Here is a 22,835-nt window from a genome sequence, read left to right on the forward strand (position 1 = left end):
GGGACACTGAAGTGTGTTGGGGAGGGCTGGAAGACTTGAGGAGCATCGGGGTGCAGTGTATGGGGAGCACTGGGGTGCACAGGGTTGTATAGAAGAGGGGAACTGGGAGCACTGGGTCACCCTGGGGAGCACAGGGGGCTATAATCAAATGCAGGGGTTGTTTTGGAGGGGCACTGGGCAACCTGGGGACGGACTGGAGGGGGTTGTAAGGAGCACTGGGACAAACTGGTGTGTGTGTGAGTGTCTGTGTGTGTGTGTGTGTGTGTTGTAGAACTGGGGCTCACTGGGCTGTGTGACAGGGAGCTCTAGGAGCATTGGAGGCACTGGAGGCACTGAGAGCCCTGGGGTCACTGGGGAAACAGGGAGCACTGAGGGCACTGAGGAGGCACTGGTGACACCCGAAGCACTGGGGGGGGGCACTTGTGACACTGGTGACGTCGGGAGCGCTGGTGACACTGGGGGGGCACTGGTGACACCGGGAGCGCTGGTGACACTGGAAGGGCACTGGTGACACTGGGGGGGCACTGGTGACATTGGGAGCGCTGGGGACCCTGCGGTGCCGCCACCTGCGCCACGCGGTGACGCCGGCAGGGGGCGCTCCCGCGTCCCCGCCCCGACCCGGCTCCGCCGGCTCCTCGGCCGTTTCCATCCCACAATTCCCCGCGACACAGCGGCGCTCTGGTCCCGCTCTGCCGCTCTCTATGTCCCCGAGCTGTTCGCCAATGGCAGCGAGCACCTCTCGCCTTCCCGGCGTGCCCCGCGGCGGCCCATCATGGCTGCTCCCATGGCTGTAGCCGCCGCCCGGGCCGCGCTCTGGGCCGCCGGTGCCGCCGCGGCGGGGCCGCTCCGGCTGGGAGCAGGTGCGCTGGGGCCGCGGGCGTACTCTGGGGGCGGGTGGGTCCGGGAGGTGGCGGACGGGGCCGGTGCAGAGGCCTTGTGGTGGGGTTAGCTCTGCCTGGACGCTGCGTGTGGAGGTAGGGGAGAACGCAGTCTTGGTGTGGTTTAGGTACGTTCTTGGTATATTCGGTGTTTTCTTCCAGCTCGCCTCCCGGGGAGCCGCTGGAGCGGGAGCAGCTCGGCACTGGGCAGGATTCTGGGTGTTCCCAGCCGCTGGAGCGGGAGCAGCTCGGCTCTGGGCAGCCTCCTGGGCATCCCCGCCGAGGCCCCGCCTGCTACTCTGGGCCAGCACCCGCCGCCCGTGGCCACCGACAAAGGTGAGTGGTGCCGTCTGCGCTCCTCCCCAGCGCGATCCTGACCCGCGTCGGGTTTGGCAGCATCCAAGCTCCTCCTTTCCCTGGCAGAGGAGCAGAAGCGCCTTCTGGAGAATCGGCCCGACCAGCCCCAGAACCCCAAGGTGCTGAGAATCGCCATCATCGGCGCTCCCAACGCCGGGAAATCCACGCTCTCCAACCAGCTCCTGGGCAGGAAGGTGAAGCTGGGGTGAATCTCAGGCTGTTACCTTGGGTTTGTGGCATGTTCTGGCTGTGTGACGTGCTTAATTAATTTTCTGCAGGTTTTCCCAGTCTCCAAGAAGGTCCACACCACCCGCTGCAAAGCCCGGGGTGTCATCACACACCAGGACACGCAGCTGGTGAGTCCTGGAGACAAAGGGCAGGATTTGCTCATCTGTATCCCGTGGCATCACTTCTCATTGCACAAAGGTCGGGTTTACCCCTGACCTCTCACTGTTGGCAGATTTGAAACGTTTGTTTTTCCTTTTTGTAGATCATTCTGGACACACCTGGCCTCACTAATCCCTTAAAAGCCAAAAGGTACCACCAGTGATGTGGGGAGAGGGGTTTGTGCTGCTTGTCAAGAGTTGATAAAATAAGAATGTGATTTTCACTGTGCAAAGCCTGTAAAACAGGAATGAGACTAATGCATATTTTTAGCCTTATTTTGGTCTCCAATAATTTTTTTCGTTGCAATTTTAGTAGCACACAGAGCCTGTGATGTCCCTTGAGCCTTTTTGTGTGTGGTTCTGTGCACCTGCACATGACAAGGGGTGACACAACCCCTAAAGCAGCTTTGTGGCAGCTGGAATGAGGGAGAACACTGGTTTCCTTCTACTCTGAGGGGGAGGAACACAAGTGTAATGAAGTGTGTCTGGTTTACTTATTTGTATGTGTCTTTCAGGCATAATTTAGATGAAGCCATGCTGACAGACCCGTGGGACAGCATGAAACATGCAGATTTAGGTGGGTTTTCAACTCTTTTTGGATCAAACCAAATCCTTTTCTGCCACACAAGTTCCCAGCTGTGGTATCTGGGTACTTGCTGGCAGCACAGGCAACCTAGGGAATGTGAACAAGGAAGGAAGGGCAGAGAAAAGATCTGGAATATTTAGCTGAGAAGGGGATAAGAACTGGCTGGTGCCAAGGGGAGACACTTTGGGTTAATAATTGGGCTTGGATGTTAAGATTTAGCATGTGTGATGTCATTAGGTGGCACGGGTAAGCTACATTTTAGTGTTTTGTCAATAAAATTCTTTTTGTGCCCCTCCTAAGGAGGGGAGTGACCATAGACTCTAAAGCTGCAAGTGAACATTCTGGAAAATGTGGATTCATCCTGTTTCCCTCCCTCTTTCCTGGCAGTCCTGGTTCTGGTGGACGTGTCAGATCACTGGACACGGAACTCTCTGAGCAAGGAGGTGCTCAAGTGCCTGTCTCAGTTCCCCCACATCCCCAGTGTCCTGGTCCTGAACAAGGTAAATCCTGCTTCTTCTTCCTGCCTTCTTCAAGCACCACCGTGCATCAGCAGTGATGGGTTTTGGGGTCCCTGGTGTGTTAAAGGACAGGATTTTGGGGTCTCTGGTGTGTTAAAGGACAGATGTTTCCCACTCTGCTCCAGAATATTGAGGGATGTTGTGTGTGTACCCGTTGCATGCACAAGCACCCCTGAAGTTGTGCTGCTGTGTGGGGTTTAAATCCATCTGGGAAGAGGAGCCAGGGTAGCCAGGGAGGATCTCAGCAGAGCTGACAGATTCTCAGTGTTTGTACAAACTGTGCTGGCACTGCTGACACACTCTGGTTTGGCCTCTGGTCACAAAACTGTCCTGTCCTGCAGCAGCTGCTTCCCTGGGTGGTTTCCTCTGGTTCCTTCAGATCCGGGGCCCAGCTGCCCACTTCACTTAGGATAAATCTTGACACCTCTCTCTCTTTGACTTCAGGTGGATATACTAAAGAAGAAGTTTCTCCTGCTGGAAATAGCAACTGACCTGACAGAGGGAATTGTAAATGGAAAGAAACTGAAAGTGAAATCTGCACTTCAACAGGATTCCAGTTCTTCAGCAAAGTCTCCCCTTCATATCACTCGGGCTTCACCTGAAAGCAAGGTCCCAGGGTCGCCCTTTGGGCAGGAAAGGAATCAGGCCCAGGAAGGCTCTGATTTGGACAAGAGCAGTGATGTTGGGGGTGCTGACCCAGGGGAAGCCCAAGGGCCAAAACACCATGGACCTGAGGATCTAAAAGATACAAAAGGCTGGCCACACTTCCAGGAGATTTTCATGCTGGCAGCTCTCCGTGGGGAGGAGGTGGATACACTCAAGGTAACTCCAGTCTGAACTTGTCACACCTGGAGACTGGGGTGGGACTCCAGAACTTCATACAGAGCCTCAGCTTCTGTTCCTGGCCTGGGATGGGGGGAAAGTGTCACGTGTCAACATGGGATGTATCCTTGCTGCATCTCCAGAGTTTTCTGTACAAAACTCTTACCTGGGGCTCTCCAAACAGCAGCTTGTTCACAACAATGAATCCACCCACTGCTGTCTCTCAGCTCCAGAGGTTCTGTGGGCTTTTGTAATTGATAAACACAGCCCTAGGGAGGGATTCCAGAGCTTCCCTGTCTCCTTTCACTGCCCAAAATACCAAACCAGTGCCCTGATGCCAGGCCAGCAGCAGTGCCCTCTCTGCAGGAGGGAGCACAGGGGTGTTGGCACTGTGTGGGTGACACGTGGCAGCTGGTGGGACATTGTGTTGTGCCCACAGAGGTACCTCCTGATGCAAGCCAAGCCAGGCCCTTGGGAATTCCACAGCGATGTCCTGACCAACCAGTCACCTCAAGAGATTTGTGATAATATCATCAGGGAGAAGATCCTGGAGTACCTGCCCCTGGAAGTGCCTTATGGAGTGACTCAGGTGGGAAATGTGCACAGGCAGACTTCACCACAAGCTTTTATTGGGGATTTCAGGCTGTGTGATGACAATCCCTTGGTTTGGATCTCTGGGATCTTCCAGGTGCTGTGGGGTGACTCTGTACTTGCACCTCAGGTGTGCTCTACGACCCTTTGTGTGTGTGAAGGGGCACCCCTTGTGTGCTGGTGTCTCTAGGGGAGTGGTGTTGGGGGTTCCTGACGGTTTTCCAGGATTGCTGAGTGCTTGCTTGCTGTTGCAGGTGACAGAGATATGGGAGGAAGGAGAATGTGGGGAGCTGCTCATCGTGCAGAGCCTCCTGGTGCCAAGGGAGTCCCATAAAGTGAGTGAGGGAAGAAAGATGGGATGCTGGAGAGGGTGAAGGGAAGTTCCCCAAGTCCAACACGTGCATCCTTGCTGTGATCCCCTCTCTCTCTTTTTTGGGAAGAGCCAGGTACCCAATACTGGCTGTTCAGTAGCAACTCAAACCTTCCCAAAGTTGCCTCATTATTTAATGTTGGAATTTTCCTCATTGCTTCTGTGGCTGCGCTGTTCTCCTGGGAAATATAAAGGTGAGTGTGCTGATGTTCTCTCTGGATTTTAACACAGAGGATGCTGATTGGAAGAGGAGGAAAGGTCATCAGCAGGATTGCTCGGGAAGCTGGCCAGGACCTGATGAATGCTTTCCTGTGTGACGTCTGCCTGAAGCTCAAGGTGGAGGTGAAGGGTTGAGCACTTGGTGTATTTTAACAGCCCTTGAACTCTCTGATCATGTGGAAAAAACAATCCTGGGGGTATCTTTGCACCTTTATTCAATTCAGAAATAGAGGATGATGGAATCACTACAGCAAGCTGAAGTGGAATACATTATTCTTTGGGGGAACCACCCAAACTGAAATAAAATCTCCAGAGCTTCTATGGAATCTGAACTCGGGACAGTCACTGGAGAATCAGCTGCACCCATGATTCTGGTACTGCATTTCCAGAGCTGCCACCCACTTCTTTTGGGCTGTATCTCATGTCCTTGCTCCCAGGTGTTTGTACGTGGAAGTTCAGGAGCATCTCCTGCCTTATAGCAAGCAAAGGGTCACAGTGAAGGATTATTGTGAAGCACATGTGTGTAATCTCTTCTGAAGGCTGAATCATGGTCACACAGGAGGATGAGGCCACCCCAGCCCACCTGATGGTCTCATGTTGACTTTTCTCCCTGCCCTGTTGAGGTTAGTGGGTGTAGGGAGTCAGTTTTAGGGGTTTGCTGGCAGCTGGAACATCTGTAATGCCTGACTGGCTTGCCTGTCATGTCTGTCATGCAAAACCAGCACGGACCCACTTTTTAGGAATTTGAGTAGTTTATTGGATCAGTTACTTCCAAGTCCTCACTCTGCACCAGGGTCACAGATATAAACACAGAAGCTGTTGCAGCTAAAGAAAACCTCAAAGTGGGAAGAGAGCAGCAGGTTCTGCAGCTCAGCTATAACAGAGAGCACTGGAACAGGCTGGAGGAGCAGGGGCCATGGCATGGTGGAGCCTGGCACCACGTGTGTGCCTGGACCTGGTGTTTGGGGCTTGTTTTGTATCTTTTGTCAGGCGTTTGGAGCACTGGGTACCTTCCTGCCAGAAATCCAGGTAGATCTCCATGTGCAGTCCTAAATTAACATCCCTGAGGGAAGAAAACCCCAGCAGTGAAGAGATTGGGAAGGGTCTGGAACCCAAATCTGCTCAGCCTCTTGTCCCTGGTGCACTGTGAAAGAGATGTTTTACCCTTCTGCTGAAGAATTCTATCTGGAATGTGAGATCGACTGAAAACTGGGTTGGGAAACCTCCATGGAGTGTCCTTCCTTGTTTTCCAGGAGAAGGAGGGGCTGTCATCCCTTGAATGCTGCTGTCCAACTTTTGTATTTCCCTTGCAATAAAATAAGGTCCCAGCACAAGTGATTGTTCTCTCCTTTATTCTTCCCTGGCAGCCTGACCTCACAGCCACCACCTTCCCTCAGTTTTATTCCAGCTCAAACCAGGGCACTTTCATGTCATTCCTCCTTCCCAGCTGAGCTTAGATCCCTTTTCTCGAGCTGTGACTTCTGAAGGTTGCACTGTGTGGGGGGAGAAGCTGGGTAGGCAGGGTTGGAAGTACAAGGTGTGGTACCCCATCATGGGATGGGCTACAAGGGAAAGCTGTCCCCTCTGCATGGCCGTGTCATGGGAGGGGTCAGGGTCACCCTGTGCTGGCCCAGAGCTCTATCCCAGGCTGCTTCCAGGGATGGAGCCGAATGCCCAGAGCAGCAGCCACTCCTGGGGGGCAATGGAAATGCTCTTGGCATGGGAAGGGGTGAAGTCTCACCTTCCTGACCTGCTCCTTAACAAGCTTGGAGAATTAGGTTGATTATCCCATTCCAAGCCCATCGTAGGGGTGTAAATCATCACTTCCCTGTGGAAAAAACTTCACAAAGGACTGACCCCAGGTGTGTGTGTGTGGGGGGTGTCTGTCGAGACCTCCGTGTGGCCAGCACCGGGGCTGTGCCAGTGCCCCTTCTGTGTCCCCTTCCTGGCCCACCTGCATCCCCCTGTCCACCCCCGTGTTCCTTCATGTCCTCCCTGTGCCTCTGCCACGACTCCATGTCCTCTCTATGTACCTGCCATGTCCCTTCCTCATATCCCCCCCACATGCCTCCCGGTGTCCCCCATGTCCCCCTGCGTGTACCCGCCGTGTCCCCTCCTCATTCCCCTCAATGTCCCCCATAATGTCCCCCAGTGTGTACCCGCCGTATCCCCCCCAATGTCCTCCCATGCCCCCCAACGTCCCCCAGTGCATACCCGCCCTGTCCCCCCCAATGTCCCCCCGTGTCCCCCCATCCCCGCTGTTCTCTGCAGTACCGGCAGTTACCGGCAGGGGGCGGCGCGGCGCTGCCCCCCCCATTCCCCCCCCTCCCCTCCCTCTCTCCCGTGTCCGCGGGGCCGCGCGTGCGCGGGGCGGGGCGGGCGGCGCGCGGGCCGCGCGTGCGCGGGGGCGGCTGCGCAGCCAGCACGGCCGGGGCGGGCGGCGGCGGCGGCGGCGGGGCCGGGCGGGCACAGCGGCGGCGGCGCCATGAGGCCCGGGCAGGGGCACCGAGAGTAAGTGCGGCACACGGCGGGAGCGAGGGCACGGCCCCACCGTCCCCTCCTCCTTCTCCTCATCATCATCTTCCTACTCACCCTCACGGCGCGGCGGGACCGCCGCGGTTCATACCCCCCCCACCACCACCATTGTCCTTCCCGGGTGTCCCCTCCCCCCGCCCGCTGAGGCATCACCGGTGTGGCGACCCGCCCCCTGTGTCGCGACACCCGCCGCGTGTCGCGACACTCGCTCCCACCCTGCCTGCCCGGGGTCTCCCCCGCTCAGCGCGGAGCTCCCAGGCCCCCCGGTAGCCCCGGCGCCCTCGTTACCTGTCCCTGGGTACCGCGCACACGGCCCGGGATCGCGATAGTGCGTCAGCCATCGCGACAGAAGTGCCGTCAGGGGGAAGGGGGGATTGCGGTCGCAGTGCGAGCACATCCTTTGTGTGATTCTTTCCCAAGAAAAGTGTCTTTTTGCAAGAGACTCGCTGGCTGGTTTGGGCTGGAAGGGACCTCAAAGCCCATCTTTCCCGTGGGCAGGGAACAGGTATCGTCAATAAATCATCCGTCGCTTTTATTCCCTACTAACCCATTTTCAAGAAGAAGAAGAAAACTGCAGAGCTGGACTCCAGTTCTCAGTCCACTCGTGGAGCGAAGTGCTGAGATGGTTTTGGTTCTGCAGCGTGTGAACCTCCCCGACCAACACCTGCGAGGGCTCGCACATCTCTCACTCTCCCTTGGTAGCACTAGGTACAAGTTTAGGATAAATCACAGATGCAGCTTTATCAGTTCAACCACAATTTCTTCTACTCCCTTCTTACTACAGTCCTTAATTTTTCTGTAGTCACATTCTCAAGAAAATACAAGTTTTTCTGGAAAACTTTTTGCAGCAATACTTTCTTCCTCTTTATTGCACAAGCCCGGTTCTTTGTTGCTCCGGTTGCTGCGGGAGAGGAGGGAGCTGAGAGCTCTCAGGAGATGAGGTTGGGTTCCTAAGTGATGTCATTTGTGCTGGAGCAACGGTGGTGACTTTGTGATGGAATAAATCCTCCTGGACGTGTTGGGGCTTTGTGATTGTGTGTGTGTGTGTGCACTGTGGAAACTTCGTCTGATTCAGCAGCCAGCTGAGAAAATTCCGTGCTCTGTGCTCCATAGGCAGTGAGGGAATAGAGTGATGAGAGTTGCATTTTCCTTTCAGCCTCTTTATTTTTGAAGAATTTGAGCTTCAGTTAGAGTCTGTTCATTTAAGTGGGTGCATAAAGCAGTGGGGAAAGATGATGTTCAAGGGTCTTACAGGTGTTAGAGGTGGAGAGAGCAGAGTTTTGCAGCCAGCAGCAGAGTGAAGGATTCAGGGAGAGCTTTTAGGTGGGTCTGGAGTCCTGTAAAGCCAGTCCAGAGGGTCTGGAAACTTGGAGAGGAAAAGCTGTGACAACAGAAAGCAAACTTGAAAGCAAATGCACTCACTATTAATTTTCAGCAGAGGAATGTTTGAATCGAAAGCAAGTAAGAGTCAGAGGGTAAGGTTTGCAATTAACACAGAATCTACGCTTTCTTGGAGAAATGCTTCCATAAAAGAGAGGCTATTTATTTTCCAAATGATATTTACACTGGGTAGAATTTCTGAGGTGAAGAAATGAGAATTGCCCCTTGTCTGGGGGGAGCACAGGTCAAGCAGGAGCTGGAAGAGGAGTTGATGAATTGGCTGTAATTCACAGGCACCGCTTCAAATATTTTCAATATTTCTCAACTATTTTAAGAAGCTGTATTGAATTCCAGCCTAACCAGCCTGATAGTCTGGAGAGAGGAAGGATGCATATTGCTGGAGCAAGAATTAAGCAAAAATAGATAAATCTGACATAATGGATGACAAGGGAAAGCTGATTGCTGAAAGATGCTGGCATGCTCTGTTTTTGCATGCTTGGCATATATTCTGTTGTGTTACATGGCTTTTGAAGTGTAAAAAAAAAAGAAAGAAATCTCATTTTGTGCTGAGATAAAAGAAAAGGCAGGTGCTTAAATTCTGTTAAGGATCAGCTTTGATACTGACATGAAGTAGTGACCTCGCTTGCATTTACCCCCCTGTCATTTTGTGAACTTCTCAATTGAATAAATAATTCACTTAGCACCAAATAAATGCCATTTAATAAGATGGTATTTTTGATCCCTATTTCACTTCACATTGCAAAGAGTTTCACACTTTTTCAGCTTGAGCACAGCCTGGGGTGCTATTTCTGTTAATAACATTAAAAATATGTTGGAGAATGTCCACATAGTATTGTTTTTTCTCCAAATGTGAAATTAAGGAAGCGTTGTGTTCTCTGCAGCTTGGATATTTGCCTTCGTTTAAGCCTTATTTGTATTTGTTTCAAGTTGTGCTCTGATAGATAAGCTTTTATATCTGTGCTTGCTTCTGGGAACTGTTACCAGATCAAGAGAAGTAAGGATTTTTGTCAAGGACTGAAGTATCTCTATTTCCCAGAAGCTCAGACAACGTGCTGGAGCCTCAGCTTGTGTCCTCTGCTGCACTTGCTGAAATAGCTGGATGTGGGATAGAAACTTTTATCAGCATTTCCAGTGCGGTATTTTACTTTTTCACATCGGTTTGTCCATTCATTTTTACTCTTCTTCGTTTTTGACCATGACTTGTTACTGGCCAGCACACGGAGAGGGGAAGAGGGGGAAGTAGAAAGTTTTACCCTGGCTGGCCTCACCCCAAAAACCTCCATCACCAAAACATTACATATCCTATATATTCCTGGCTCCCTCATCTTCAGTGAGGTAACAGTGAGGAGAGTCACAGATTTATGAAATGAGAGATGAAGTGACTTGCAGGATTCTAGGATTTATGGAGTTGCTAAATACACCACCAAGAACGTAGCCACAGCCTGATTTGTTTGAGTTATTTAACAGATGATCAGCACTTTTAAATAATTGCTTTAAGAACATGTAGTTCACTGAAATGCTACTCCCAGCAGGTGAGTAACAGGTCACTGTTGTGTAGTAGTATCCTGTATCCAGGGCCTGCTGACTATTCAGAGGCTTTTTTTGGGGTAAGATGCCCCTGAGGATGAGTAAAGGTTTCACAGTTTTCTGCATCTATAATGAGTCCATCACCCCACCCTTTTCAATTTTCAGCATTTGAAATGTTTAAACAATTTAAAATGTTCTCAAACTAGGAAGTGAAGTGAGTAATTGAATTTTTTATTCCTTGTGTGGTATGCCACATTGCCATTTTCCCATTGTATTTTGTGACTCGTGTTAAAATCTTTACCACACAGATCTTGTAGCAATTTTTTCTTTTAATTGCAGATCGTTACTTTGACTGTGAATGTGAGAATGAGTTTGTCACATTATTAATCTTTCTGCTTTAGGAAAAAAGAGAAAAAAGCTTTCCAAATACTGATAGAGGAACAGAGCTCCTGAGCAGGCATTCTGCTGGCTGACATCCAGGAAAGTTGTTCTGAACTTTACCCAAAGATATTTTTCCAAGGGGTTGTAATCTTTCAAAAGCTGATTTTACTGTCCAAGCAGGGCATAGCTTGGCCTGCACCTGGAGCTGACAAAGACCTCTGAGTTCATCTGCTCCTGGTTTCTGTGTTTTTAGTAATTTGATTTAAATGAACACTTAAAAAACCAGCAGCTGTAGCTCATGGCTGATCCAACCTCATAGATCCTATAGGTCCTTTTTCCTTATTTCAGCACATTCTGTCTGGGTATCTCTCCATGCCTCTCCACTCATTTTGTATTTGTTCTCTTGTTGCTGTAATTATTCCCCCATTGTGCTTAAGAATTATGCTTTGTTTATGTATTCTCATTGCTTAACTTGTTTATGCTATGTGTGAATATTACTCCAAGTTTCCAGGGTTTATGAGGAAAATGGTGATATTTCGTTCTTGGAATAATTTCTCAGGAATGTGGTTTGGCTGCAGCATGGATTTGGTAGGGAATAGTGGGGGTGTAACACCGGGGGATGAAAACTGGGAAAGATTTTTCATGTGAATTCCCAAGTCCCATGAAGGGGTTCTGGAGTGCTTGGAATGCGTGGAGCACTGAGTTGTTGATGTATTTAGAGATAACTGAACTGCTCCAGGCTTTTGAATAGATGCATTGATAGTTGTACTGGGGGAAATGTGTTAGAAAACGGGTTCTCTGTAAATGCAACACGTCTGAGACAAACCTTGAAGTACAATTCTGCTGAATTAGGTGGCAGATCCTGCCTGCAGCAGGTGTGGGTCCTGTCACATCTTCGGTGGGCAATGAGTGCTAACATTTAATTTCTTATGGTGTCTGTAGTAAAGGTGGTGTAGAAAAGGTGAACCATGAAAGTGCAGCTATTTTTAGTATTAAAGGAAAAAAAAAAGCAGTCAGAAAATGATCTACTAAGTGATACATTGCTGACGTCTGTAGTGCAGCCAACCCAATTAAGGTGCCATATATTGTTTCCAGCAGGATTCTGATTGTTTCTAATTTGGGAACCACGCGAGAGCAAGTGGAAATAGGTGAAATGCTGTGCTCTGCTCTTCAGAGTGGATCTGGCATCTAGTTGTTCACTGTAATTTCCCTCCTCGTACTGGGACAGTCTCCCTGGCCTGGCTAAGATGGGAGCCGCACATGCAAAAAAAAAAAAAAAAATACTCCTATGTGTATTCTGGTTTTGTTGGTAAAATATCCCATAAGTCAGTGTTGAGTGCTGTGGATTCTTTTCTCATTTCCTGGCCCCAGCATATCCTTTGCTGTATCCTGCTGTCCCTCTCCTTGCCTTCATGTTGTTAAACTTGGAGTGTGCATGTTGGAGGATGTGTGTCTCACAGTCCTGCCCTTTCCTGTGGCTGTCCCTTGCCACTCATTTTGTTCCTCTCCCTAGGCAGTTGCTGCATGGAAAACACTTTGAAAAATATTCTAAGGTGATTGTCTTGAGCCAATACCACATATATCTATGTATGTATGTATAGATATAGTTTAAATTCTGTTGGAAGGAAATCTTTGTATGAACCTTTTTCAAAAAATTATGCAGATGCTCCCACTCTCCAAAGTAAACTTCCTCCTCTGCTTATCTTTTTTTAAACCTGGAATGAAAAACAGCATCTTCTTAACATCTGGAAAGGGGAGCTCTTCATGCCTACTTTATATTCTTTTATGCAGCATTGTTCTTCCTTCATCCTTCTGGCACTGGTTTTCTTAATTTGTTGTCTTTTAAGCTGAAGGAATGTCATGTGCTTTGGCTTTGTTGTGGACAGGGAAAATTAGGGATTTGCTCGCCCTTCTCTTCCTGCTCATCAGTGTGTTCTGATTCTGGGTTGGTTTTTATTTTCTTCAGCTGCAGCAAAGCCCTCAGCTTTTGCCTCGAATGGGTGATGTGTTCCTGGAACTGGTAATTTGTGCATCCTTTGACTTTAAATTGTTCACAGCTCTGCTGAGCATTTGTGAATGAGCGGGGAGGAAAATCAATATATGAAAAAGCCAGAGTAAGGGTGGGAAAACAGCTCTTCCAGCACCTTTTCCTGGTCACACCATTGCCTGATTTAGTTTTTGTGTCTGTGAACTCTTTAGTGTTTAAATTTAGAAATGGATTGTTTTGGAACAAGTCACTTTTAAGATCGTTTCCAGGAGATTTGTGTGTAATTTAATCCCATTCAGGTTTGCTGCTCTCTGATCTGGTTGTTCTGTAAGACTTCAGGTTCTCTATTTCCCTGTACCTCTCCCACTGTATTCTACAAATCTTTTGGGGTTTTTTTCCAGTCAAAACTGCAGCAGCATTTATTAATCCTTTTATACTTTTTCTATTCCCTGTTTCTATTCAGTGACAAGGTGGTGTTTCTTATAATAACCTGGAGTTTTAAAAAATGTAACTTCAGTGTCTCTGAAGGATTTCATTAGTGATTATTATTCAGATACTCTAGAAGCTGAATATGTGTACTTTAGGAATTAGCTTGAATAATAAATTTAGTATTTCTGCTATATATTATCTTAGGTTTACTATTAATTTCCAACACTGCCTAGTTTTAATATTTCAGGGCATATTTTTACTTAGAGCTTATCAATGAGTGAAGTTGCTGATGATAAAAATTCTTCTCAGAATGTGACAGTCCATCATGACGTCTCAACACTTGAATTTAAGCTGAGACAGGAAAGAATTAAGATTTTTCCATACTTCCATCTAGTGTGCATGAGGGAAATTGCATCCATGGTTAAAATCCCAGCCATTCCCCTAGCAGTTCCAATTGGGCAAAGATCATCATCCACTGGTCTTTGTTAAGCAGTTACTGCTGATGAACTGACAGGTTTGAGATCCAAGTATTTATGTGGTGGTACCTTTGTGATGTCCATAAAATGGTGATGTGTGAAGTTTGAGAAAAATCACCTTTCACCATGTGGTGTTTGTGCTCTCCTTTACTGTGTTCTGCTCTATTTACTTGTCACTCCGTGCTAAGATTTCACCTGCTTGATTTATGAATTACTGCTATTGAAATAAAATTAAAGTGGCTGTTCAGTTATTTAAGAGCCAATTAAATCTGATTTTATTCTGATGTAACATTTCCAGTGAAAGGGCATAAAACACAGTCTGTGGGGGAAAGTTAGATCTAAAAATGGTTAGTGTTTATTTTTTATAATCTGTCCTTTTGACAGCTTGACTTGGCAAATAAAATCCTTTGCAATCTCACAGCAGTGACTGCAGATGTTAGAAGTTGCTCTGTGTAAGAAAATAAAACGGGTTTGGTGCTTTCAGTGATCCTGTATAAACCTTTAACTGTGGCTGCTGGTTGGAGAATGTATCTAGCCCGGGGAAAGGAATTTGCAAAGCTTTTGGAAAATATAATTTATTTACCAGCCTTTGGTGACTTTGTCAGGTAGAAACAAAGGGTCTTTTGGGATGAACGTTTCTCAAATCATGGGCTGTGCTGTCCTGAGGGATTGATGCTAGAATTAGCTGAGTTTCCAGTATCAGATTGTGCTAATTACTGCAAGGTCCCTGCTCACAAGGGATGCTTTGAGAAGTGCAGCCCAAGAACCTCGTTCATGCACAGACAGAGATGGGTCATTTGTGTTGGACTGGAGAGCCAAATTCACTCTTAAAAATCTGCTGGGGCATGGACACGCCAAAAAACTAAAGACACCAGAAAATATCCTGCCAAGACTTGTAGTCCTGAATTTAAATACCAGTAAATACAGCAAGTGGAGAATGAGCAGGTACTTTTCATTACGTGTGGCAATTAAAATGTGTCTCTTGGTAGTGGTATTTCTTATTAGGGGAAATGACAGTGCCAATCCAGGTTTTATTCTGACAATTTCACACTGTACATGATGTCTTCTGTAGGCATGGAGGATTCTGGCTGAGTCTGTTTTGATATGAAGAGCCTGGTTTGCCTTATTTTTTTATTAAAAAGAAATCATATTGATGTGGATGTAATTTTATTTGTGACTAGACAAGCCTGCACTCGCCAGCTCTCAGGTTTGTGGTGTCTGTCTCCAACAAGATCATAGATATGGAGAAAATGATTTATTTTAGTATCCAGTGCTTAGATAAAACTGGTTTTGTGCAGATGGCACTGAAAGGATAACACACAGCTCGGACAAATTTGTATAAACCACCATATATTTCTACTATAATCCAAATCTTCAGTACATCAGTAATATTGAGGTTTATATTTTGTACTAACCTGGGGTTTTTTTGGTGTATAGAATTAATTGCTGAGTGTAGAGGTTGGTGGGGATGGTGTACTCTGGTCTGGCTGCTCTGAGCATCTTGGAGGGTCCTTCCAACTGCCCAGCCTGGCCCTCTGCAGAGCTGTTGGGAATTGTCTGGTTGATCTTGGAGAATGCTTTGGGATTTTGGGATGGAAAACGTTCAGGAGCGTGAGGGGGCTCAGCTTTTTGGAGAGGGTTGGAGACAGCACAGGTGTTTGGGAGGGACCTGCTCCTCCCTCAAAGGCTTTTATAAAACACTTTAGCAGAGCACAATCAAATTCTGATAGCGGCACTAATTCTAAATAAGTGTTTGCTAAACAACGTTAATGGATTTAAAATGTTTTTAGGAATAGTTATTAGTCCTTCAGTCTCGTATGGTGAAGGGAGTTTTGTCTCGATGGGGGGCTGCCATTTTAATGCTTCCTGGCAGGAGGCCTATTTTGATCATGCAAATTAGGTTGGAAAAAGTAGGCTAAGCCATTAAAAAGTAGGCGAGATCATGAAATTTTAAATTTTTAAGGTGACTGTTTTCCTAATTATTAACATTTTTATTATCATCATTCACACATGTCACTTCGCTTCCCTTAATTCTCGTGTCCTCATCCCTTAACTCTGACAGCCTCAGTGCTGGTTGCTCTTGCATCCACCACTCCAAATGGAAGCCTCAGTCCATTGGCTATTTTATTCCCAGCAAGGTGCTTGGAAATACTGCCACGTGGTGTGTTTTGTTGTATCATTAGAAATGCAGATACAGTCTTTTTACTTGCACCATGGTTAATTTTTTCCTATTCTGTTAACAGTAATAGGGACTGAAGGTTAAGCTTATGTAAACTCCGGGTATTTGCAGGGTTCTTGTTGGCGAGGGAGTTCATTCTGGGAAGTGGAAAAGGGGCACATGGGTGAGGATTGGAGGCTGGATGTCAGGTGGGAAGACACCACGGTTTTCACCAGGATCTAATCAGGGTTTCATCTTCCCCACCAGTTTCTGGGCAGGAGGACAGGGTGACACAGCACTGATGGATCCCAGGGTCCCTCAGGGGATGTGGGGAAGAGCCCCCTGTTTCCCCCAGGAGCCACATGGATCCTGCATCCTGCAGGAACTCTGCAGCCCATCCCTCACATCCTGCTCCTCCAGGCAAATCCGCTAAAAAACTGCCTTGGTGCCCATAGGCTTGCAAGCTTCATTTAATCCTATTAATTTTTAATAGAAAATTAATATTAAGCCAGTATACTTCGAACATGGCTTTGCCTGTGCCCAGAAAGACCCTCAGCTCATGTTTGCTTTGGAGTGTTGGATCCTGCAGGAACCAGATCCTCCTGGAGCAATATGGGGCTCGGAGCAGAGGGATGCTGTCACCTTCAGCCATTGCAGTAGCAGTGCCATGTTCCACCTCAGTGATCACAAGTGTTGGTTGGATTTCAAATCTCTCTCTCCAAAAAGGGTGTTGGGTTTGCCATGCATGGATAAACAGAAAGGAACGGGGCATTTCTAGCTAAAAATGTGCAACAAATATATTTGTGCCAATTACCACTGTGCTGACCCGACTGGAGCCTGATGGAAAATGCCACAGTTGGATATCAGTTTTACAAGGACTTCAGTAAATACTAATCTGTGCAACTTAGGGGTGATGTTGTGCAAGAAAAAGCATATTTTTAATTGCCCTTTTCAGCTTTGCTACAGTTGATGTTCTACAGCCTCCAGAACAGTAAACTCGAAACAGGAAGGTCGACTTTTGGAACTGATGGTATCTTTGTCCTTAAGAGAGATTCTGGGAAAGTAAGCTGCATTCCTTAGCTCTTGCAACCTTTTTTAATTGTTTTTTCTCACAACCTTAGCCTGATCTTATCACCTAAGTAATTGTTGCATCATATTTGCTTTATTCTCCCTACTGGGATGTCAGATAATTGCTTTATACCTTTTAATGGAAAGTGTTTGGGAAGCCTTTTACCTCTGGGACACAGATGAGCAGTGGAGCAACTATTGCAACAGTTGCATTTATCCCATTTTTCTGAAGCTGGGTGGGAATCCAGCAGGAGAAGGCTTGGATGGCTGGCACCTCCTCTAGAATTGAGCAGCAGCCATAAAGTTACTTGGTGTTTTAAACCCCATCATAAAAGTAAAGCTGCCAGCTCTGCTGTGCCTCGTGTTTGGGTATATCTCATCTGCGGGAATATTCAGCCAGACTTTTCCTTATGAAGTAGTGTTGTAGGGTATTAATTATTCATAGTCAGTTTAATTCTTCTTTCTTGCATATTTAATTGTAATAGCATGCTGTATGTCACAGTGATTTCCCAGAAGAACTGTGCACCAAAGGCAAACCATTCAGGTATATGGTCTTAAATACGTCCGTGCTAATCTTTGTTGTTTAATTTTGGAGCAGAATGGGATATTATCAGATGTTTCTTGCAGGGAAACAATTATGCAAAATCATGATTTTGCTTAATCTTTTCAGCTGAAATTTTCGAGCTGAAATAGCTGGTTTGATTTCCACTCATGACGTTTACGTTGTCTTGCTTATTTTATGAGGAAAAAATGCTTAATGGGAGGGAGGACGTGACTTTTGTTTTCTTCTCTGAAGCACGGGAGCCTTTATCAAAGACTTTGGAAGTGTCAATCGATTCCTTGCAGAAGATGAAGGAAGGGAATAAGATTTTTATTGAGTTTTTTTCCAGTGATCAGAATAGCAATGCCAAATGCTTGTGTGATTAAGATTTTTTTAAACAATTTTTTTTAACGACTGGGATGGGCTCTTAGTGCTTGATGTGAGAAAATATTGGAGGCACAGGAACTGCAAATGCATTCACAATTTGATTTGCATTACCCTCCTTCCAGAGCTGTTTCTCGCTTGTAAGACACTTGGTGAAGCCAAATCACTCGTGTTTGGAGAGCAGGATTGTTCTCAGAGATTTACTGTAGGAGTTTAAACTTCTGAAAAATCTGTTTACAATGTGTCTGAACTGTAGCATGGAGGACACAGTAGAGACTGTTATCTGTTTACTGCTCAGATAAGGAGGTGGAATAGATTGCTGGCCTGTTTCTGAACTCTGCTTAATGAATGGTTGCTAGGCAAATTGCATCTCAATCAGCTTAATCCTCAAGATGTCATTTACAGGTCTGCTCTTTGTGAGGGCCAGAACCGTGCGCTTTCAAACTGCACAGGCCAGAAATTGCTAGCAAAGCAGCTTAGAATAGCTTGTTCAAAAATTCAGTGTACATGTGCTGCTGAGCTGCCCAATTTAAAGTGCCTGTTGTCGCAGGGCCGTCACTGCCTGGCCATGCGCGAGATGAGGCGTGCGGTGATAGACAGGAGGCAGCAGCATCCTTAGCACCGTTTCTGGATCAGCACAGCCCACACCACCACGTTTTGGCACTGGATTTAACGTGAAAGAAAGCGTTTCTAAATGGGGACCGCACTGCTGACGTGATGAAAGGTATTTCTGCTTTTGGCTGAGTTCGCTCGGAGCCGGGTGTGATGTTGGGGTGCGTACGTGGGACATGGTTAACAGGTGGAAATGGGAGGTGGTGTCACCTGCATGGGACAGGGAGCTGGGGCTGGCCTTGGTGAGAGAGAGCTGTAGTCAGGAGAGGGCACAGGCTGGTTTTGTGAAAGCTCCACGCTGCCTCTGGAACATTGGACTTTCTCCCGCGGCGTCAGGCGAGAGCCAATTAATCGCATATGCTGGCATGTGGGATGCCTACATACATTAGGCTCACGGTTTAGTCCAAAGGAAAAAGTTTCCTAATATAGTTAAGCTTTAACAGTCCCTTTGTAAAGAAAGATAACAAGATACTTGCTTTTATTGGTTTCCCATGACGGCGATTAATCTTGTTGCGGGCAGTGCATTGTTCTTTGCATGGCTACACCTTCCTTTCCTTTGAAATACATCCTGTGAGTGCTGTGTGTCATGACACCAAGCATTCTAAAGGCAAACTGGAAAAGGCTGGACTTGTTGAATACAAAAGGCATTTTACAACTGTTCATGGTCACCTTGTGCTGATACAAAATGTCCTTCACATAACACAGTTATTAAAAATACAGATGTGAGCGTAGTGAGTGAACTTTGCAGTACTTGCATAGTTGGGATGTGTGCAGCTTTTGTGTTACTCAGAAATCCTGGGTTTTTTTAGGAAAAGATGGCATTGAAACATTGAGAGCTTCTCCAAATAAAACATAAATAAAATATTCCACCTCAGTCACAAAATGACAGTGGTGCTTGCATCTCTAGGCTGTGGATGGGAAGAGGGCTGTGGAACAGAAGACTTTGTGATCAGAGAGTGCTTTTCATGCAAATGAAGATTTTATTACGTGCTGCTGAATCAGGGGCTTGTGTAGCGAGAACAGCACAGAAGTGATAAGATCACTTTGTCATAGCTTGAAATTTTGCCCAGCGTGTCTTTCAGATTGCTGAAACGGGCAAGAAACACTCTTGTTAAGGGCGCAGCAGTAACTGATACAATATTTGGGGGGCAGGGCTGTTGTTTCATGGTAGGGTTTGTCTGCAGAGTTCTGCCACAGCCCTGATTGCAAAGCAAAGAGGGACTGCAACCTGTAGGTCACCCTGTGCAGCAGCAAAGTCCTAGAAGCTCCCGTTCCTGATAGGATCCCTGTTCTGCTGTGGGTGAATGGGTGCAGAATCAGAAGCTGTTTGTATTGGTCAGAGCAGAGCTGTCCATCCTTTTGGCTGGGATAGCCTGTGCTGCCCATTCCCAGGTTGTGCAGGGGCTCTCTGCAAGTGCCATGGTGCTGTATTTTGCTGCAGAAGGCACCCATCCAGAACTGCCTCAGTTGGGTTTTCCTTTTCATTTGTTGGCTAATATCATCTTCCCAATGTCCTTTCTTTCATGGTTAGAACCGGTTTGGTTTAATGAGGGCTGTTGTTGCCAACAGGGGAGTGGAAATGTGTGGTGGAACAGGCATCTAAATCTTCCCCTGCAGATGGGGAGCGTTCAGCATCCTGACATGACCTTGGTGAAAGTTCTCTGGTGTGTTACTTTCCCTCTTTATTTATCTCCTTTGCTGTGTAGCAGCTTTGCTTCCAGGGAAGTGTCTGAGCTATTGGAAATCTGTCCTCTCTTCTCTTCCCCTCTCCGGAGACATTGTCAGCGTAACACCCAAACTACTTAGATTGACGCCTGAATATTCTGCTTTTGCACAATCAGGAGGCATTCAGTGAAAGTAGCAAGAGGAGGACAAGAAGTTCAAGATTTAGGACTGACATTTTTAGACACTTTTCAATCCGTAATTTCACACAGTCTTGGTGAGGAAGGTCAGAGACTTCCTTCACATGGGATGCCCCTGTGTGTATGTGTTGAGCATCCAAGTGTACAGCACAGGGGGGAAAACATTCTTAACAGCCATCAGATTGCAATGTGGAGTTGTTCATATTTCATATTCTTATCTGAAGAGTCTAGGAACAAAATCCAGCCCTGCATGTTCCTGGAGAGTTTCAGAGCAGTAGGATGGAACTTTTTGCCTGTTTTTCTCATGCAAATTATGGTAAGGATTATTCAGTGTTTAAAATCTGGTTTATACTAGCTTCTGAATTTCATTTAAAATAAACATCTGGAGAGCTTTTTGATCTCCTGTGCAAGGCTGTTGTCTGCCTGCCTCGTTAAAATGACTTCTGCTTAATTTTTAGTGAAAAGCAAAGACCTAGATGGTTTCAGCCCAGAGGCAATCTAAATGCTTCGCCTTCTGCAGTTAGAAATTTCCATGAGCAGATACTTAAAATCTGTTCTCTTAGGGAATGTGGCAGCGATAGGTATCTGTTTTTTCCATGCTGCAATTTGGGATCTGCAGAGCTGCTACCTGTAGTGCCATTTGTACTTCTGCAGAGCCTCGTTCTCCTGGTGCCAAGCACGTGCTGGAGCAGATGCTCCCTTCGAGAATTTCAGTTTTGTCCCTTTGCAGCTTGCAGTCCAAAGCCCTCCTTGGGAAGATTGCCACGGTGTGCTGCTATCCCACAGTCAGAGCACTGGAACAGGGAGTCATCAGTGATTTATTCAAGTAGCCATTACATTCAGAGCCTATTTTCTGTGATTTGACAGGAGCTCACTCTTCTGCTCTTCAGTGGAGACTGGAAACCTGTGCCTGTGGCGAGGGCTGGGTATGTGCTTCCAGTGGCTTTCTGGCTTTGAAACAGGTTCCTGTTGCTCTTTGCAGAGCCTGGAGCAATGATCTGTGCAGGCAGTGTCTGCAGAGCTGGAGTGACTTTACCTCTTTGTTTTTTCTCCAGATTCATATCTGTATGAGATCAGCTGGTCCCACATCGTGTGTGAAGTAGTTAAATGCTACCCTGCATCTATAAGATGTGATTTTTCTCCCCCTCCTTTCTAGTCTCTTTGATCAAATCAAATAAAAACGCAGTGCTTTCATTTCTAGTTTTATGGTTTCAAAGACAATCTCTTGACGTGCTCGAGCAGTCTGGACCTGAGTCCCTTTTTTCCTTAGTCCAAAGGCTCGCCGTGTCTTGCGCCTTTCTCTGTATCAGCAGTTGCAATCTGCATTAGCTTTTATCTTCATCAAAAGGCAAATGGAAGAGAGCAGGACCCTGCAGGAATGGGAAACAGACTTACATGTGCAATGGAAATATGTAATCCTTACGTTCAGTCTGCCACATGGAGTACAGACCAGTTCCTATACTGGAAATCTCTAGCCTATACTCTCAGAAATGAGAGTTTAGATTTTAGGTTTTTTTGAAGGTTGGTTAATCCCCTCCAGTGGTTAATACCAACATAAAATATTCTGTGATGTCAGACTTTTCCTCTTAAATGCTTCTTTTTTCCCCTTTTTTTTTTTTTTTTTTTTTTTTGCATATGTCAACTATACAAAGCAATGCTCAATTTGAGAAATTAGCATTCAAACACTCTGTAAGCACTTTATTTTTGTCTGCTTTGTGAGCAGCTAAACACATGTCCGTGCTGAAATACTCGGAGCTGCTGCTGCCGCTTCCCGACGCGTGCGTGCCAGGCATGGGAGAATTTGGAACTTTGTCCCGTGTCCTCAAGAGGCGCTCCCGATCCCCCCCATCCTGCAAAAGCACATCTGCACAAATCTCCTGCTCAACTGCATCCCGGGAGGAAAGGATCCCAGTTAAGCCAGACTGAATCATACCCAGGGAGATGAGCGCTCTGGTCGCTGTCATCCCGATCAAAATCCCAGCCGTGGCTGATGGCATTCGGAATGTCGCGGTGCGCATTCCTTTCTCGGAGTGGTGGTGCTTAAAGGAAAGTGTGTTACTTCTCTGCATTAAGGAGTCAGATTCAGCTGTTCAAAGCAAGTTGATAAATTGCTTTTCATTAAGTGTCTGAGCGCCAAGGGGTTCGGTGTGTGTTCCAAGGAAAAAATACATTAATTACGGCTTCTGTAGAGCATTTATCAATCACGTAGTTATAAACACCGCTAATGCGGTTAATTGAAGGTAGAAAAATTTACCTTTTTGGATTTGTTGACTGTAGCAATTCCGTGGCTGGAAAGACAAATTGGAAATTAAAACCTGGGGATACTTTTAGTGGGAAATGCACAGTGGAGGTCAGGGCTGTTGGAGATGGGTTACCAGGAGCTCACCTTTGTGCAGGCAGCTTTGTGCTCTGTCTGCTGTTGAGGTGCAGGCTGCAGCAGCAGTGTTTGTTCTCTTCTCCCACACAGCCACGTTGTGTTTGTCATGCAAAGGGATCTCCCTGCCTGAGGTACAGTTTCAGTTCCCTCTGTGTCCTGCCTGTACAATTTATGTATTGCTCTGTGTGTGTTGGGGTTTTTTTTTTTCATAAAGGAAAAGGCAAGTATTGAGGAGGAAAGATGCACAAAAGCAAACAAAAACATCCTGTAGTCAGTAAAACTTTCTGTGAAAAATCTTTTATGAATATAAACTTCAGGTAAAGGTGGCATGTTGGCAGCTGCTGAAGGAGTCAGGTGAGATTGTGCTGAA

General features: G+C 46.9%; 2 protein-coding genes across 5 annotated transcripts in view; both read left to right on the forward strand.

The window, feature by feature from the left end:
• The first annotated feature begins 547 nt into the window (after positions 1 to 547).
• Positions 548 to 6,061, forward strand: ERAL1 (Era like 12S mitochondrial rRNA chaperone 1). The gene is made up of 11 exons (XM_088177184.1): positions 548 to 860; positions 1,041 to 1,214; positions 1,302 to 1,429; positions 1,514 to 1,591; positions 1,726 to 1,772; positions 2,137 to 2,198; positions 2,595 to 2,707; positions 3,170 to 3,547; positions 3,987 to 4,136; positions 4,393 to 4,473; positions 4,740 to 6,061. The coding sequence occupies exons 1-11, from the start codon at positions 773 to 775 to the stop codon at positions 4,860 to 4,862; spliced, it is 1,422 nt and encodes a 473-aa protein (XP_088033310.1). The 5' UTR covers positions 548 to 772; the 3' UTR covers positions 4,863 to 6,061.
• A 1,071-nt stretch (positions 6,062 to 7,132) lies between these two features.
• The window catches only part of FAM222B (family with sequence similarity 222 member B), a 36,379-nt gene continuing 20,676 nt past the window's right edge, over positions 7,133 to 22,835 (forward strand). The window contains exon 1 of one of the 4 annotated variants that reach the window (XM_088176832.1): positions 7,133 to 7,238. Coding sequence is in view for 1 of the 4 variants with exons in the window: in XM_014876532.2 (XP_014732018.1) it covers positions 18,332 to 18,338 (7 nt within the window). In the remaining 3 variants the exon portion in view is untranslated. Of the gene's footprint in view, positions 7,239 to 18,206; positions 18,339 to 22,835 lie in introns of those variants that run through there. The other 3 variants (XM_014876530.2, XM_014876532.2, XM_014876531.2) reach the window with 3 other exon arrangements.

This window comes from Sturnus vulgaris, chromosome 21 (genome assembly GCF_052056855.1).
Source record: "Sturnus vulgaris isolate bStuVul1 chromosome 21, bStuVul1.hap1, whole genome shotgun sequence".
NCBI lineage: Eukaryota > Metazoa > Chordata > Aves > Passeriformes > Sturnidae > Sturnus > Sturnus vulgaris.